The following is a 19,280-nucleotide window of genomic DNA, read 5'->3' on the forward strand; positions in this document are numbered from 1 at the left end:
GTCAGCTGAAGCACCTCAAGCTCCAACGGCCACAACCACCACAACTAGCCGGCGACGACCATGGCCATCCACCGCAGCACCACGCCGGCAGCCACCCATCCCGAGGCTGCCGCCCCGGCATCCACCTGGTGAAGCCAAACCGCAGGGGCCAGATTTGGACCTGGGCCCGAGCGCTGCCAAACCACCATGCCTGCTGCAACCAGCAGCGCCGCTGCACCTCGTCGACGCAGGCCAGCACCGCTCGCCGCAGAACAGGCCGCCGTCGCACGCCGCAGCCAGCCGCTGACCACCCGCGCGCCAGCACCGGCCATCGGACGACGCGCCATTGGGCCGCACCCCAATGCACCGCACCGCGACGTCACCTCACCGCCTGAGCGGCCGAGGCACCGCCGCCGAGACCAATTGCCATCGCCGCCGCCCCGAGAGAACACCGTCGATGAGCAGGTTTTCGGGGCCGCCGCCCCGGCATTCCCGCGCCAGCAGACCGCAAGCTCCTCCGCTCAGGGGCCCAGCGTGGTGCCCGCTCCCTTCAGGAGACGAGCGCTGCCGCCACCGCGGCAGGATCCAGCAGCGAGGATGGCCGGAAGGAGCCCCGGCAGCTAGGGTTTCGAGGTCACCCCCAGGTCGCTCAAGAGCGACACGGGTGCACGATCTTGAGTGCATATATTATTTTAAAGTTTACCTAAGCTATGCGTCTGCGATGTATGTCTACTAGAGAAAACATGCATTGCACCTGTACCACTGGACACTAGTCTATGAAAGGAACGTTCATACGCTGTAATATGGTTACTGCAGCGGATTTCTTTTTTGAGGATAATTGAAATAAGAAATACAAAATGTTCAAAAAAAAACAGAAATACAAATACCAGATTTCTTTTTTGAGGATGATTGGAATAAGAAATACAAACACCGAAAAACAAAGAGAACGTATGGCTGATGACTAACCAAAGGTGGACCAAAAACTTATCCTATGACATGTCAACCATGTTGGCTACTAAAGTGTGCAATAAATCAAACACATGCCGACGAATATTGTGACAACAAAGTTAGCCGTGCCAAGGGACTAAACTAGACTTCCTCCAAGAGCTGCTGCAATAGTCCATGCGAGAAATTACTTTGTTAGCAAACCGCTAAAAAATGATGAATTTGTTGTATACTTGTTTCTCAAGTGAGGCACCAAAACTTTATTGGTAAAATTGAGAATGTTAGCAATAAGGCTAAAAAACTGCATGACGTTTCTCTATCTCTTTCTCCTATTGACAACTGAAGAAATATTTTTGTCAGAAATGTTCCAGCCAAACTAGCAATGCCAACTCATTCCCAAGGAACGGCTACGTGCACAACACTGAAAAAGCTGGAGCAGCAGTAGAGGCTGAACACCAACACAAAGTTCCCTGTCCTAACGCGCATCCGACTTTCACTCATGACTAGTTGAAGGTGCCGCGGGTTCCTCCAATTTCGGTCTGGTGAACGATTTCTGCTTCTGTAGTGTAGTAGACATGGAAGAGGGTTCATCCGGCTTCGGCCTGATGAATGATTTCTGCTTCTCGAGTTTAGGCATGGCTGCAACCGTGCTCTTCTGGAGGGCATCAGTACCTGGCTGCTTGTCTGGCTGATCGCGCGGGCTCGCTAGCTGCTTCTGGAGGACATCAAACTTTGCAGTTGCCCATGGAGCGGTGCCTACATTCCCACCAGTACTTGGAGCATCAACTGTCAGCGATGATATTGCATCTCTTGACGAAAACCACGTGTGGCCACAGGAAATGCACTCGAGCTGAAAAAGAAGAGGGGGAAAATTATATGAGACATGCATGTCCTAGATTCAGGGTTATTACACTCTTGTATGAAAAAACTACTCTTGAACTAAACCTCTGACACTTATTATGGATAGGAGGGAGTACTTATTATCAGACTGCTAGAAGTACTTATTAACCATTCGCTAATAAGAACATCGTAAATATACCTATTGTTTACCACTTGTTCTAGGATTTGATCATGCATGTTGGTGGCATCAATAGCATAAATTCAGCAATATAACCAATTGATCCACCACCTAATACGGATGACATAGGTAGTATTTTATTTACTCTGGAGACATTCACCCAGACTGCCACCATGTGGGACGATTGCAATTTTATTGGGGAAACATAACATGCGCATGCAACTTAAGAAAAATATAATCATAACACTGAGTCATTGAATGTAAAAGAATGAAATTCATTATCATCTGCTGAAAGATTTCCCGACAGGTAGGGGGCCCATATTTACGAGGAACCCCGGTAAGCCAGATCAAGGAATGGGGATTGCAGGACTTGGGTCATCGACAACCATTCAACTACCAAGCTTCTAACTATAGCTTAATACTACCTCTGTTCCAAAATAGATGATGTCTTAGAAGGCATGCCATCCAACTTCTCTAACATTGACTATTAATGTATGAAACAATCACTGAGATTGGTCAAATGGAAATTATATGTTTGACTACCAAAAAAATCACGATTCTATCACAATTCTGTGATTTCTACTTCTTTTGCTAACATATTCACATCAGAATAATGGTCAAATTTGCATGTTGGAGGCTATCCATGTTTACATTGTAAGGTACAGTCACATGTATTTCGGAATCGATGGAGTATGATCCAGCCACATTTCAAGAGAAAAAACAGGAAACCTAGGAAAAAGAGTAAAAGAGAAAAAGAGAAAACGGGCCAATCCAGCCTGATTCCCAGATTTAAGTAGAAGAGACAGAGACAAGAAAGTGACAGGATGGTAGGCTACTAATATGATGCCCAATTGCCCATTAAGCTCCCACTGCATCCTTCATTTACCCTCCATATCTCTCAATTTCTCTCCGTGATGGCAGCAGCGGGCAGCAACATCAACAAAGTTGCTATAGCATCTTTTAAAAAGTCAACTAACAAGATAAGTGCACATTACCCTCTAACTTACGTCCAAGTTTAAAGTTCAAACCTTTGGTCTAAAATCGATTGGAACACCACCCTGAACTCTTAAAACCATTTACTTTAGTCTATATACACAAATAAGAGTGGTTTGGGCTCTCATGGTGCGTAGGTGTCAACGTTTTCACTTTTGCTACACACGGAACAAAAGTAGCTGAGTCAGCAACTCTGCTTCATCTAGATTTCAGGGAATTTTAATTCAAGAAAATCAGAGAATACAAGGAAATTTATAAAATTTGGGGAAAACAGGAAATCATTTTAAAATGAACGTTCAAAATCATTACAAAACTTCAAATAGGACAATCAGCATCAGAAAATTCACATAAATTAAGAAAAAAACAAAAGTTTTGAAAACAAAATTAATGGAAATTCAATAATGATTTAGAAGTACATGGCGTGTAGATAATGGAAAATCAATCAAATTTTGGGGGACATTTGGTTTGGGTAATTCTCCCTTGGCTACACAATTCTAGGAAATCTACTTCGTGTCCAATCAGCAAACAAAAACGTTGCTGAACTCTGGGATGGTTTTCAACTTAGGTGTACCTTAGAGAACTTTCATAGATGATATGATGTCTCGATGGCATGAAATCCTAGAGATTGCTAGGAAATCATCTTTTCAGATAATGATGACCAGCTTATCTGGCAATGTGAGTCCAAAGGAGTTTATTCCTCCAAAACCATGTATGCAATAGTTAATTTTAGGGGATACCACCCAAGACGCTGGAAGCCCTCCTCTAACTCGAGGTGGACGTACGGTGACATTGTGTGCTATCCCGGGTTGAACATTACACTCGGTCATACGTTATCGGGGGCAATATGCACTTATCACATGACCAGATCATGTCAACTTTTCAAAATTAAGCCAAATGTTCACAAAGTTCTTATAATACCATCAAACCCCCTTTTATTCTAAACTTCGGGATCAGGCACAAACACAACCTAGGTGGTTTGACTAACGTTTTGGCACATTAGACTAACCTAAGGCAACTTCTATGTGTGAAATTATATAACTGAAAACAAGCTCCTGGGAACAAGCAACAGTTTGCAGTGCACGGATGTAAAATACCCATTAAAAATCCCCAGAAAGTAGTCCTAGACCTACTGTAAATTACCAAGAATTGACTCAAAGGCATCAACTTATGTATTTTCTTATTTTCATCAAGTCAGTGCAGATTATTTGAATAAACATATAGAATATCATGTTTGCAACAAGAGCATCAAGCAGATCAGTCAACAATGGCGCTAACAAGTAACAAGTTAGCACGACCCAGCAGTTTCAAAGAAAACTGGAAGCCCACAAAGGCACCAACCGAACAGGAGTTTAGAGGCAGATCTTAAGTTTTGGTAGTTGAATCGCATTCCCGCAACTGGAATAATAAAATTAGCACCTCATTTTGTCGACATACGGAAGTATCTTATTTTAATAATGAAATACATGTAGTACAAGGAAAGCCAAAAAGTCCAATGTGGCATCCAGATAAATTAATAACTAAAGCAAACTCATCTTGGTACAGGAAAGAACAACATTTAAATACCTGATATCGATCTCCATGACCAGCATGAATAATATCAGCAATGCCTACTTTCTTTTCTGTGCATCTTTCGCATCGTGCATCAGTCATCTAGTTAAAATAAGCATACGTATGAGAATCGCAAAGTAAACAACTCAACATGAAAAAAATAGTAATTGTACTGAATATTCTTTTTGAGCCAGTTTTCACAAATTAATGAATTTAAAGGCAGTATGGCGTGCAATACCTGCAGTCGCCTTGATTCTTCGGGTTCAGATGTTTTCTCTGCTGGTGTCGATCCAGCCTGAAATTCTTAAACAGCTACAATTAGCACTGGAAAACATCGGTTTGACCCCCAGAGTTTAGGCATGTGTCTACTTAACCCATTCGATTGTACTCCCCCCACCCCCAAATTTTTGCAAATATGGCAAATGAGTCGCTGACAATGTCCAACATGGAATGGCGGATGGCTCAGCAGATAGTATAAAAATATTGAAATCATCAGGGTTAGTTCCTCCTACTCCTGTTGTACTACGTGCTTTCAACAGCAGAACTTTTGCCCACTACCATGGCAAGCTCCACACGCCAAGAGCAAGCGACGATCATCATTCTGCTCGGCGTCCTCTATTCCCTTTGTTGGCAAAGCTGCCTCCCTGCTCCATCTTCTCCAAGTCTGGCCTTAAAACTTCTTTGCCACCCCATCAGTCCTTCCCAGAGGGAAACCATTTCTAAATTCCTTTGAGAAATACCTCCCTCTAGCACCATCAGTGTTTCTGCCTCAATCAAATTCAGGTTACCATTGCCGGAGCATTACCACCAAACTTTTCTTTCCCGGCACAATCTGCCAGCATCAATCTGATTGTTCGCATAGGTGAGGACCCTATCTGATTCCACACTGTGCGACCTTCAGTGCCAACCTATTCTTCTATTCTCACCCTTCTCCGCTTCCAATTTTATCGAAATGGTACACTGTCTACTGGTGCTTACACGCAAGGGGCATAGCTAGTGAAAATCACTAGCTAGTTGCAAGTGCACAAAATTGTGAAGTGCAACTCACTAGTAGGCTTCGCATTTTAGGTTGAAAAATCAGTATGTGGGAGAACCAAACGGAAAAAGAAATGTCCACAGGTAATAACATAAATCCTTTCTTTTCCTTCTAATTCATTTTTTCTGATATTTATCTCGAAACAAATTAGACTTCAGAATTATTTACAGAAACTTGTTACAGTATTTATTTTCATTTGAACCAACACTGTTTTTACTAAGTATGTTTCCTATTTAGAAACATTTCAGTGTTGTTAATCTTTTTCCTATCAACTGTACTAGAACCCTACAAGAGTACTATAGCAAACACATTATAAGCACGGAAAATGGTTGTCATAAAGCCAAAATGTGAAGTACTTTAAATGATGATTAGACCTTTAGTTCATCAGGAGACATTGTTAAAAGAACTGGAGGGTCAAGTTCCTTGTTCATCAGTCGCCTGCGCAATACAGGGCTATTCTGCACATCAAAAATAACAGTGATATGAGCAGCACTGTATATGAGTTAAAGATCTGTACGGCCAAAGACCCCAAGATATATAATTAAAGAAACGCATATCATTATTATCACTATGAAACATAATTACAGCAACCATAGAAACAAAAATCACCCTAAAATTAAGAAATGTTATTTTACTAGCTAAAGTTTGTGTTAAACATTACTCTGAAGGAGAATGGTTAAAGTTAAAAACTTCTTATGAAAAAATGCAGTCTCATTCAAATAGAACAGAGTTGGTCATCAAGCTAACATTTTCAACAGGAATCTATGACTATTCATTAGAAGATAATTGCACAAATTTTGATGAATATATATCCAGAATTGAAAGTCTTATTGGACAAACTGGAAGCGTGAATGGTCTTGAACTGACAGTGGTTGCACAAGATCAAGATGCCAGCTTATTTTTTCAGTTTGTTCCTTCACAGGAGTTAAATCAACAATATTTATCGTTAATGTACATAAAGAACACCTTTTATATATGTAACTTAGTGGTATAGTATATGACTAGCACAAAAGCCCGTGCGTTGCTACGGGTTTATTTTAAGATTCAACTACTTCGTGTAACCTAGTGTCCCTTGTATTTCTCACGCCGGCTAGTGCCTTCATAGTAGCAAGTGATGCCCTTATCTTCCACGGCCACCATCAACCGGTGGCATGTTGATATTTTTTAAATAGGTAAATATGTTGTTATGTTGCTAGTGATTGGTTTCATTTATTAATAAATATTATGTAGTAAAAAAATAATTATACTATTGGATATGAGTTTATTTTCAATGTGGTAATGGAGGTGCAACTATATTATAAATAATTAGCTTGTTCTTTTGATTGGGTTCGTGTCACCCTAAAAAAGTTTCCTTTGGCCGTTCTCCTCCACCATCGAGAATTGGTGGTTTTCATCCACATAGAGCGGCATGCGTAGGATTTAACTTCTTTGACGACATTACGACACGGGATGCAGCACTTGGCGGTTATAAACACCGATGCACACATCTAATAGTCACGCTTGCGCTAGTTTGGCTAAAAATTCGTTAGAATTAACTTCGTCGGGAGAGTGCATAGGAGTTTTTTTTTCCGCTCGACACATGATAATTTGCCGAGCTAGCGCTAGCACTACATGTACACGTTAACGCCGCGTCCCATTATAAGCCGGTGCAGCCTAGGTGTCGTGCCAGATGTGTGTGACCAGCATAAACAAACAGCCAAGAATGGTATACCCCCAAGTTTAAAATAATTGCTTAAAAATAGATGTATCTACACCAGAGCGAGTATTTAACTTTCAAAATATTATTTCAGGCTTATCGCACAGCAGGTGTAATCAGTCTAATTGAAGTTTGCGCTGTGGCGCTGTGTTTAGATTCATGTAACAAGTGTGAAACATGAAAAATAATTATAATTTTTTTTGTAGGATGTGGGCCATATTGAAGAGGGAGTCGTGCGTCTTTGCTTTGCCTTCTGACTCCCCATCCCATTATACGCGGCGAGAGCTGGAGGGCCGGCGCCCGGCTCAATGCTCCGATCTTTCGACACACAGCCTCGCCGACGCTCCTCCCCCTCCAGATCCTTGGAGACCACCCGTCCTTCCCTCACCTACGCCGCCTGGGGACCCCCTCCTTACTTACCTTCTGGCTCGACGAAGCTCCTACGCGCCGCTGAGCGATTCCTCTTTTCCTCTCTTCCTTCCGGTCAATTTCTGAGATTTTTCCACACATTTTCGTTTTCATATCCTCAGAGTGCTCTGCCCTCTATCTGCCACTGCGGCTACCCAGCACTTTTCGAATCATATCTTAGTATCGAGGCTCGTTGATTTCAGCTAATTCAACGTATATAAATCGGCTAAAATTGTTGTAATGAAGCGAGGTGGGATTATTTAGCACAGAACATCTAGACGTGTCTGGTAGACGGAACTTCATAAGGGGCTTTTTGGTTTTGGCCCATTGATGCGGACCAGGCTCACGAAGATACCGAGGTGGCCAGAGCCGAGAGGGAAGGAGCATACGGGGCTGCAGGCAGAGTTGGGGGTCAGACTGCGGTGGGGAAAGAAAAAAACGAACTGGTACATGGCTTTCTGCTGTAGTATGTAATTTGGTGGGAGGGCAAAACGGTCAAAAAAAAAGCGTTGACGAAACTTTTTGGCAGAAACCTTAGCTCCTTTATTATTAGGTATAGATATATAGATATTGTGGATGTGCTGAAAGCAAGTGGCGATTGGAACAAGCATGGCTCAGTAGCCATAGGATATACAGATGTCAGGACAGGCAGGAGTCAAATCTGTAGTTCTGCCACATAGTTCGGTAAACCTTCAGTTCCTTCAAGGTTTTTACGAGGCTGATTACTGGTCAAAATGACCAGCTCATTTTCTACGATTCCTATATTTGGACCTATGAAGGGCGGGCCTGGTGCAGTGGTAGAGTATCTCCACTTGTGTGCTGGTCCTGGAGGTCCTGGGTTCAAATCAACCTCCTTGCCTAAATACCAAAGGAAAGGCTGCCTAGAAATTCCCTTCCCCAGACCCCACAATGTGTCGGAGTTTCCGGCACTGGGTACACACCCCTATTAAGAAATATAACACACTTACTTTGACCCTGATTGCCACGGGGTACACATCCTCTGTTATATGAGAAGCTGGATAACTTTAACTTACGTAACTTTCCTAGCTACTGGATCTTAGCGTTACTGCACATGAAGATATGTGTAAAATTTACTTTTATAGCCATAGGAATAATCTGGAATATTTTGTCTTTATGTAGAAGAGCCATGCTTGAGCAGATATATGATGCTCATCAAACGCACACATGCATATCTAAAGTAATGAACTATCAATCTTGAGGGAACAATGGCAAACTCTCTTTTTTTTTTTGATAAAACACAAAGGACCTTTGTGTTTAATTCATTGAAAATATAGGGTTTTACCGTTTAGGTTTACAAGCCTCCAAGGAGGTGGGTTACAGCATGAAAGTGAGAATCCTAGTGAACATCCCAGGTGGTCGGCAGTGCCGCCCTTGGGCCAATGGCGCCGGCTTGAGCCCATAGTGCTGTTTCCTCCTTAATTCTGGCCATCAGGTGGCTGGCTGAGGGTTGTGCTTCTTCGAAGATGCAGTCATTCCGATGTTTCCAAATCATCCATGGCAGGAGAAGTGCCACAGTGGCAAATCTCTTGCACAGCGGCTTTGGGGTGGCAAGCTTTGCATCGGTCAACCAGTCAAGGGGGGAGGTATCATTGTTTGGAATTATGCAGGTCATCACAAGGCAAGATAGTGTTTCATGGCAGATCTGCTTGGAGAAGGGGCACTCGAGTAGCAGGTGGGGCATGGTCTCTGGATCCTGGTCGCGGTCGCGGAGACATCGCAGGTGGAGCTGAAGGCCACGAAACGCGAGGTGATCGGCCATTCAGCAGCAGTCCTGGTTGGCCAACCAGTGGAAGAACTTGACGCGAGATGGTGTCCAAGGCTTCTAAATGTGCTTCCAGGCTGAGCAGGATGACAAGCCGTGGAAAGAGACAAGGTATGCAGAGCGGCCAGATTACGTGCTACTGGCGGTCCACTTCCAGAGAAGGCGGTCAGGTTCTTCAAAGAGGGTCATGCCCTCGACCACATGCCAAACCTGCAGATATATGCCGATTTTTCATGGATGCCCAGGGTTCCGTGGATGTCCTGTGCCCAGCTGGTGATCCTGCAGGCTTCAGCGACGGTTCTCGATCTCCGGCGCCATTTGGGGATGCAGGCATGGAGGAACGGAGCAATCTCGCTGGTGGAGTGCCCGTTGATCCAGCGGTCTTCCCAGAACTTGGCAGTGAGGCCATTACCCACAAGCATGGTGGTGGAGGCGAAGAAGGTGTGTTCCTCCACGGAGAATTGCAGGTTGAGGCCCAGCATGCGCGCCATTCATCAGTGTGATTGAGCCAGAGCCAGCGCAAGCGCAAGCGGAGGGCAAGGCCAGTGCACTATAGGTCATGTACTCCGAGGCCACCGAGGGCGATGGGGCTGGCCACACAGCACCAATTCTCCATTGGCGGCAGCGCGTCCAGCCCACAGAAACCCTCTCTAAATTTTCTAGATCAACTTGATCGTCTTTGCAGGAGCGAAGACGGGGAGTTGATGGATGGGGATCGCCCCGAGGACAGATTTGACTAGGGTGAGCCGGCTGGCTTTGTTCATGAGCCCTGCCTTTGGGAGTTTTCCGGCAACCCTGTCGACCAATAGCTGCATTTGGGTGCCTGTGGGCTTCCTAAGAGCATCTCGGGCTTCCTAAGAGCATCTCGAACAGTGGCGCTATATCGCGCCTATGCTAAAATAACAGCTGATATACCGCGCGCGCAGCTGATTTGCGCCCTCCAGCTGACGCGCTAAAGTTGAGCGCGCTCTAAATCTTTTTCCACGCGCGGCATTCTACGCCCTCCAACGCCCCAAAAAATAGCGCTTCTGGTCGAGCGCGCTATCGCTGCGGCTCGCGCACAAACAGCCAACCGCCGCGTTGAAAACTTCACCCACGCCCGCGCTTCTCCTTCCCCATTTCAGGACTGCGATTCTGTCGCCGCCGCACCGATTCGTCGCCAGCGGCGCTTCTCTCCGCTCCCCCGCGGTAGATCTGCCGGCGGCGCGCCTCGATAAGGCTTCCCCGAGGACGCCGCGAGCAAGACGCCGCCGTCGCGCCTCTTTTTCCCAGGCGCGTCTAGCGAGCTGCCGCCGCCGTGCGTCGGCCAGTTAGGTGCAGCCGCGCTGCCTCCACGGCCACTATGTCCTCCTCATGCCGCGACGCAACATGGCACACGCAAGGTGCTCGGCGAAATCGCCGAAAGGTATGTTTCCGCCTCTGCCGCGCTATTTTTTCCCAAGGTAGATGAAATGAGTTCAACGTTTGTGTGTTTGTAGAGGTCCTACGATTCATCCGACGATGAATTTGAGATTGAGGAAGAAGAGAACATCTTGATGCTATTGTCTTGGCGCGCCAACAAACAACCGAAGCGAGGTGGCTCGGTTTTTGGTAGACGGAAGTTGTGGAGGGAAAGAATCAAAGGCCACAATAGGTTGATGCGGATCTATTTCAACGAAAATCCGACATTTCCCGAGCACTACTTCCGTTGGCGTTTTAGGATGAGCATCAACTTGTTCAAGCGCATCGCCGCGGAGGTGGCCAAGTTTGATCGGCTTTTTGAGCAAAGGAGGAATGCCGCCAGAAAACTTGGGCATAGCACCTACCAAAAGGTGACCGCCGCCTTGCGTATGGTGGCATACGGTATACCGGCAGATCTAGTTGATGACCATTTGGCTATGGGTGAGAGTCAAGCCATCGAGTGTGTGTCAAGCACTTTGCCGTTGCAATTGTGCGCGTGTTCAGCACCAACTACCTGAGATCCCCCAATGCTGAAGACACACCAAGGCTTTTGGAGGAGAACAAGGCTCGTGGGTTTCCAGGAATGCTTGGCTCTATTGATTGTATGCACTGGAGTTGGAAAAATTGTCTAGCAACTTGGCATGGACAATTCAAAGGGCACAAGAAGGATTCCACTATCATCCTTGAAGCCGTGGCAGATTACGAGACTTGGATTTGGCATGCATTCTTTGGAATGCTTGGGTTGTGCAATGACATCAATGTTGTTCAACAGTCACCAGTTATGAACAAGATTGCATTGCGTGAAGGGCCACAAGTAGAGTTTGAAGCAAATGGCCACAAGTACAACTATGGCTATTATCTTGCCGACGGCATCTACCCAAGGTGGCAACATTTGTGAAGCCGGTGGTCAAACCCAAAGGTAAGAAACATATTCAATTTCACAATGCACAACCGGCGGCTAGGAAAGATGTGGAGAGAGCATTTGGGATTTTGTAAGCCCAATTTGCTATCGTGAGAGGACCGGCTAGATTTTGGGACGAAGATTGCCTTTGGTACATCATGACCGCTTGTGTCATCATGCATAACATGATCATAGAGGACAATCGTGGCAAAGATGTGGTGTACTCCCTTTTTGACTTGATGCGGGTTCCTGTGCAAGTGCATAGAAGAGAACAGAGTGGCTAAAACCACTTTGCAGCACATTTCATCCTAGTATAGCGTGCGGCGCCGGTTTGTCCTCCACCGGCAGCGCTAAAAAGCGGTGCGCCAAAAATAGCCAAAGTCGCCCCCCCCCCCCCCCAGCAGGCGCGCTAAAATGCAGCGCGCTAGCGCCGGCGCAAACAGATTTCACAAGCAACTACAGAATCAACAAGATCAAACAAACCCAAATAATTCAACAATAAATTGTCTAGTTATTATTACAACACAAGCAAATAGTACATGAGTAATACAACAAATACAACAAGTTTTTCATCACCACTACAACAAATTGTTTTTCAACAAATGAACAAACATGCAACTATTGTTTGCCATTCCATTTCCACCACTCGATGAGATCTTTTAGCGTGCCCTGATATAGCGCCACTATTGGAGAAGCTCTAATAGTGAGGTCGATGTCCAGGTAGATTAGGGGTAGCTCAACAACAAGTCAACCCAGTTGCGCGACGGCGGGCGCAGCCATGTCAAGGTCACAACGAATGAGGGTGGCGGAATTCTTGGCTTAGTTGATGCAGTATGTTTCAGTCCTCATTATAACTCACTCCCCTCAGTTTGAAAATACATAGCACATTTTGTTTCAATATGACAGGACTTTTGGTAACAGTAATTTCTTGTTATGTATTTTATGTGACATGAAATTTATATCATTAGATTGGTACACATAGTGAATTTTCTTACTTGTGGTTATGATTTCGTATCACCTAAATTACAGCAGTGTAATTTTAGTCACTGATTGTCCTAACAAAACAAAATATGACATGTATTTGGAATGGAGGGAGTAATGAGCTAGTAAGACAGTTATTCAGTAGCATAGTAGTATGAGTTAGCGTTGAAAAGATATTGCCAAGAAAAATAAGCCCAAAAAAAGATCTGGATAAAACATATGTACCTTGATGTTGAATTCTAATTTTCTCATTTTCTGATTATACTTCTGGAAGTCAGAAGGAAAAGCCTCATATGTAGCCCTTTCTAAGGAGGCCATTATTGAAACAACCACATCTGGTGGATAAGAATTTTCATTATCCTGAAAACAGTCATCACAAATCGTCTGAGGAGGAAAGATAAAGGAACGAAAAACAGGGATCAAAGAAACAGGTAGAAGGTTCTTATATATCTTTTATGAAATGCAATAAGATAAGACAGTAAACCAACATGAAAAATTAACAACACATATATCATATTCTAAGATTGCATTCAGAATTGAGGTACAAGTATCTAGCTTTTCCAATAATTTTTTGACTACTTTTTGCTTTGGCTAACAAATTATATTTACCTCTGTGGCTATTTTCCCACAGCAGACTATAAAACTAGTTCAGAACAGCTCAGTTTACAACAGCAAGCATACTGAGTCTAGAACTTGAAAAGGAGGTTAACAAATGATTGTAGATGCATGTATGCACCATTTTGTCGACAAGTAAACGTCAGCCAACAGGATGGACCCAAGTTTGGCATGCCAAAATTAAATCATAGAAAATAGCATGGAAGATACAATTCACAATGTAGCATGAACACTTTGTATTATGCACAATATAGTATCCCAATTTTATAATCCATGTACAGTTCAAGGACCATGCAATTTGTGAACACACTGCTCGAAGAGACCATACTCAGTTATTCCTCATTGGTTAATGATTTAAACCGGTGCCATAAATGATAAGTACATAAAAGACCATTTGGTATGAACCATAATGAAAGAAGTCATACTGGACCGTGGAAGACCAAATGAAGAAATAGCAGGCTACTTCGTACTTAAAAGTCATGCCTCAAAGGCCACGGCCTCAAACTCAACCTTGTTTGGAGCATGTACACGCAGGGAGATCTTTCCAATTTTCCTTTTTTTATCTTTAAATTACCACATATATGAACAGTTCAACAACATAAAAAGAAGTAATTTCGCAGTACTAGCAGCCCAGCAGAGCAACCTAATCCTCTCGTTAACTCCTCTTATCTCGGATAACTTATTTAGAGAACTTATGGAAGTAAATTAGGTACTTTACCTAGGCTTCACACCTAACCAATGAAATGGTTTTCTATTGATACAATATGAAATTTCTGGAGAACATACAAGTTTCATGTCATACTCCGTGCGATTTCAATACTACTTTCTACTACTATTAATTTGAGGTGCAAGAGTTTAAGCCATTCAAACTGCAAAAAAGGGGTAACTTACACCAGAACCAGTATCCCTTGTAGATGAACCGTTATTTGAAATTTTGGCCACACTACCAGGATCAACATGAGAAGTCTCAGCACCTTCCTTTGATGTTAACGGAATAGTGTCTACTAATTTATCAAGCCACCTATCACGATAGGTGTCAGCAGTAACTACTTTATATTTGGCAAGGATTGCGTAGTGCTTCAGATTATCACTACCAGGCGTATCTGCTTTTACGAATTGCTCAGGTTTGCCTGTTGCATCTCTCGAGACATCTATAGGGTTCAGAGGTCTCTTTCGTAGGCCTCTTTTATTTGAGAACTGATCAGCACTCTCACCAGGTATATCTGTAGGTGTAGGTTCACGGTCTGGAAGCTCCCCTATACGGTCCACTGTTTTCTTTACAAGGAGATCAATTTCGTGTTGCTTGTTATCCTCGTAATCTTTATCTGTTAAGTTCCACAATTTCTTCGCAACTGTGTCATACACTTTTTGGACAATGAATCCAGGGTGTTCCTTTCGACTTGGAATCTTCTTGTTCAGAGGAATGAAATGGACCACACATTTGTGCATAACTGACTCTGCTGGCACATCATCAATATGAAAACTATAAAATAGCTCCCTTGTGTCACTTGCTATCCAGTTCCCACCACCCTTTTTGTCAGCTTCTTCTGGCCTATAAAACCATTGACCGGTTACCGATAAGCTCCCATCATTTTCTGTTATATCCTGATCAATGATAAATAAGATAAATCAGCATAGATCGGACTATACCAGAGATTGATGGATAACAGAAAGAGGTAACCGATTAAGGGTCATTACATTTATGCATTCATGAGGGACGAAGCATTCTCATTCCACAGCTACTGGGAATGGCAATAGCCACAACTATATAGTGCAATCTAGGCCTAACAAGAAACAGCTTAACACAAATCATGACCTAAGCCTAGGATCAGTCCAAAAAACCGTTGTCCAACCATGGAAATAACATCACAGGGTCAGTGCAGCCAAAACCAAGCCTACAACAAAGGGCCTAGTGAGTAATATGTATGTAGAGTTGTATACTATGAAGTTCATTATCAACAACTGACTGTAATATGTCAAACATATCAATCAGCAAGATATATGCATGGTAGTGTACTAAGAAATCACAATATTGTATCACTCGTCACAGACCTTGATGATGGCGACATAGGGCTTCTCGTTCTGTTGCTCTGGCGTGAGAAGCACTGGGTCCTCCTACAGAAATCCATAACAAACATATTCTCAACCGCCAAAAACCTATAATGTCGAATAAGCAAAAAGAGGGGGTAAGGATAGCAGGGCGGCGGCTTACAAGCTCGAAGGTGTTGCCCTCGTACTCGAAGGAGTAGTAGTGCTTCCGCTGCTTCTTCCCCTTGCCGGTCACCTTCACAGGCTCCCCGATGGGTACCGCCTCCGTGCTTTCCTCCTCGCGAGCCTCCTCCTCCTCCGATTCCGCCTCTTCTTCGCTCTCCTCGGCTGGGCGCTTGGGCTTGCGGCCCCGGCGGCGGCGCGTCTGCGTCTCCTCCCTCCTCTCCTCCTCCTCGTTCCTCCTCATCTCCTCCAGGTCCTTCTCATCCTCCTCCTCCTCCTCGAGTTCCAGGTCATCCTCGTCATCGTCCTCGTCGGCAATATGACGCTGCTGTTTCTTGGTTCCCGAGGAGGCAGGGGCTGCGGGCTTGGTGGCTTTAGGCACCTGTGGGGCGGCTCTGTCGTCGTCGTCATCGTCGCTGGTGGGCTGCTGCGTGAACCGGCGGCGCCTCCCCATCTCTCGTAACGGCCGATTGGGGAAGTTGTGGACGGGGTTCTACTGAGTCAGGTGAAGCCGGTCTGTACATGGATCTTGCCAAAACCTAACCGGTCACTCATTAGTAGTGCCGGGTGCCGGTGCAGGCGCGCGTCCGGATGGATCGAATCGGATAAAAACACGGCCAGCGCACATATCCATCTCTAAAACGGATGGCCGCGGCGTCCGGAACGATCCAAAGCCGGTCTTGTTTGTGTGCCCGCGGACATGGAGGACTGCCCTCTCGCGTCCTCTCCCCTTGTCCTTCCCTGACCTGCCTGTCTGCCTCCCAAAACACACTCACTCCACTCCCAAAACCTAGAGATGGCCGACGAAACTCTTGTCGCCGCCACCGCCACCATCGGAGATGAGGCCCAGCTCGCGGCCGTTGTCGCTCCTGCCGTGGAGGAGGCTCCTATCCTGGATGCTCTAGTGGTCCCGTAGCCCGCGCCGACGACGAACAAGGCGAAGCCCGAGGTCACCACGGAGCAGAGGACGATCGAGAGCAAGAAGCGGCCCGACCGGCGCAGGGCGCACGAACACCGGAAGAAGGAGGTCGCTGCCGCGGAGGAGTGATGACGCGTGAAGCACACGTCCGTTGGGAACCCCAAAAGGAAGGTGTGATGCGTACAGCAGCAAGTTTTCCCTCAGCAAGAAACCAAGGTTATCGAACCAGTAGGAGATGAAGGCCACGTGAAGGTTCTTGGTGAAGGAGTGTAGTGCGGCGCAACACCAGGGATTCCGGCGCCAACGTGGAACCTGCACAACACAATCAAAATACTTTCCCCAACTTAACAGTGAGGTTGTCAATCTCACCGGCTTGCTGTAAACCAAGGATTAAACGTATGGTGTGGAGAATGATGTTTGTGTAATATCCCAGGATTTGGGGTTACAAAAAAATAGAGGAAACAGATGTGTGCATTGCATTCATGCATAGAAAATCTGGGAAATTTTCGCGCTTTAAAGTAAAACAGTCACACTAACTGAAGTTTCACTTGACCGTGGTGGAATTGAAGTAGCTCATCAAGTCAAGTGCTATAAACCTCAGTGTGACCTTTGTTAAAACCTAGTCTTGGGTCAAGATGATTTGATCTAAAGGGTTAGATCAAATGGAACTAAAACCAACACAACAACACTTTAATCAATGATCAATTGTTTGATCTTATAAAAGATCATAACATGGTATTCCTTACCATTTATAAATTACAATATGTTAAATCAAATATAATACTCCCTCCGGTTCATATTAATTGACTCTAAAATGAATGTATCTAGACATATTTTAGTTCTAGATACATCCATATTGAAGTCAATTAATATGAATCGGAGGGAGTATGAAATTGAAAATAAATAAAGAATTCAAATCCTATTAAAATTTGTACCATTCAATTGTTTCCGGTTCTCATCAAGAGAAATAAAGTTACAAATGAAGTTGAATTATAAAACAAGTCAAGTGATTCACAAAAGAAGACATTACACAATAAGTAAATTATTTCCTTATTAATATTAACACAATAATACAAAGTCTTTACAAAGTGAATAAGGAAAATAATTTAATTACAATTACAAGTATGAGAAAATGAAAACTAAATCCTAAACTAAATCTAGAAGATCAACATCATCTTCTTATACAACTCGATCACCTGCAAAACAAACAAAGCACAAAAAGAAAAGTGATTGCCAAATGGCAAGGTTTGAATAAGATAATAAACAGTATAGATATTTTGGTGGCTGAGCTGATCCTCAAGGGGGTCTGCACCCGGCCACATACACCAGCCAAGCAAGCTAGCTAGCAGCACACACATAGGCTTGCATGGCTGTGCTGTCGGCTGGGCAAACCAGCAGGCAGGCAAAGCCTCTGCCTGCAGCCCACACACTGTCTAAGCACCACCTTTCCTCTCACGCCCATCACCCAGCCCAAGAACACCTAAGAACAGCATATGTTCTTCATCTAGACCACCAGATCATCCTCAAGAAATAAGCCAGGAAATCAGTAGGAAAAACCAAATCAGAACTCAGAAGAAGCAATAAGAGCCATGGTGGCATAGCTACGACCAGGAGGAGCAGGCCCAGCTCGAAGAGGTGAAGATTCATCAAGACCACAAGCTTATCAAAATCCACATACACCCTGTCTAGGAGCTGAAGTGAGGTATACACTTTGTCTTAGATCACATCATATGGGATCTGACTCCATAGGCTTTAAACAACATCATATCAATCAGTTTGAATTCAGAATCCAAAATAAAGCTTTTAAAGGTTTAACATCATTTGGTAAAAAACTTAAAGAACACTAGCAACTCATAAAAGGTATAGATATCCTAGCACCCAACCTTGATAAAAGGAAATCATACTTATGATTCTTATCACCAAGACATCACGACAGAAATCAGCTATAGTCAAGATTGGCACATGGACAACTAGAGCAATAGAAGCTACCAAGTAACTCTTTAAGCTAAACCATCAGCTATCGGTTCTATAACCTAAAAAGGTTAATATCTGAACCAACAAATTATTCTACACGTTTTTGGAGTCACAACAGTACTGCAGTGGCAATCAGAGAGACCACCTACTACAGTACATCCAAATAGATCAAGCTCACTTTTAAATCGATCTTTGAACCTAGGCAAGATTTTCCAAAGACTATACCATCCAATGAAAATCACTTGATGGTACAGGCAAAGGAAATGCCACCATAAGTTAAAAAGCATCACCTGGCACCACATAAAAACAAGTACATGATCAGATCATGTATGCACATGATCTAGGAAATAATACTAGAAGCCTCCAACTGAAGCACAATACATATAAGGCCACCATTTAAGCCAAACGCATCTGCTAGCCACAATACTTTAATCTTGAACAAGCCAAACACATATGAATGATTAAATCATTCAAACAGGGGCACCACCAATATATAGCAAACCAGTAGAGCCGCCAATACTTAATCAACATACTACAGGGATCAACTTGGGATCCAAGAAATAATAGTAGCCATGTTCTAGTCAACCAACTTATGGTACTACCTCCAATTATCAGCTCACTAGAAGCTATCAAGTAAATCATCAGGCAGTCATTTTTATTTCGTTGTTCAACCCAATTGGGAGTTAAACAGAATCTTAAGATACTACAACAAGTCATTCATGCCTAGGATAAATAAATCATTCCCAAATAAAGGCATCATTGCTTGTGTTCCAGCGCAGCACCTATATATATCATGAATTGCATAACCAATTTGCCAGAAACCAGCTCACAAG

At 44.1% G+C, this 19,280-nt stretch overlaps 1 protein-coding gene across 1 annotated transcript; it reads right to left on the minus strand.

Annotated features, from left to right (window-relative positions):
- Positions 1-1,154: 1,154 nt before the first annotated feature.
- LOC124659692 lies at positions 1,155-16,058 on the minus strand. Its single transcript, XM_047197517.1, has 8 exons — positions 15,556-16,058; positions 15,396-15,458; positions 14,235-14,948; positions 12,954-13,088; positions 5,894-5,977; positions 4,722-4,778; positions 4,499-4,585; positions 1,155-1,774 (listed from the first exon to the last, which is right to left on the minus strand). The coding sequence occupies exons 1-8, from the start codon at positions 16,006-16,008 to the stop codon at positions 1,418-1,420; spliced, it is 1,950 nt and encodes a 649-aa protein (XP_047053473.1). The 5' UTR covers positions 16,009-16,058; the 3' UTR covers positions 1,155-1,417.
- Positions 16,059-19,280: the final 3,222 nt, after the last annotated feature.

The sequence above is a fragment of the Lolium rigidum genome, chromosome 6 (assembly GCF_022539505.1).
Source record: "Lolium rigidum isolate FL_2022 chromosome 6, APGP_CSIRO_Lrig_0.1, whole genome shotgun sequence".
In the NCBI taxonomy this organism is placed as follows: domain Eukaryota; kingdom Viridiplantae; phylum Streptophyta; class Magnoliopsida; order Poales; family Poaceae; genus Lolium; species Lolium rigidum.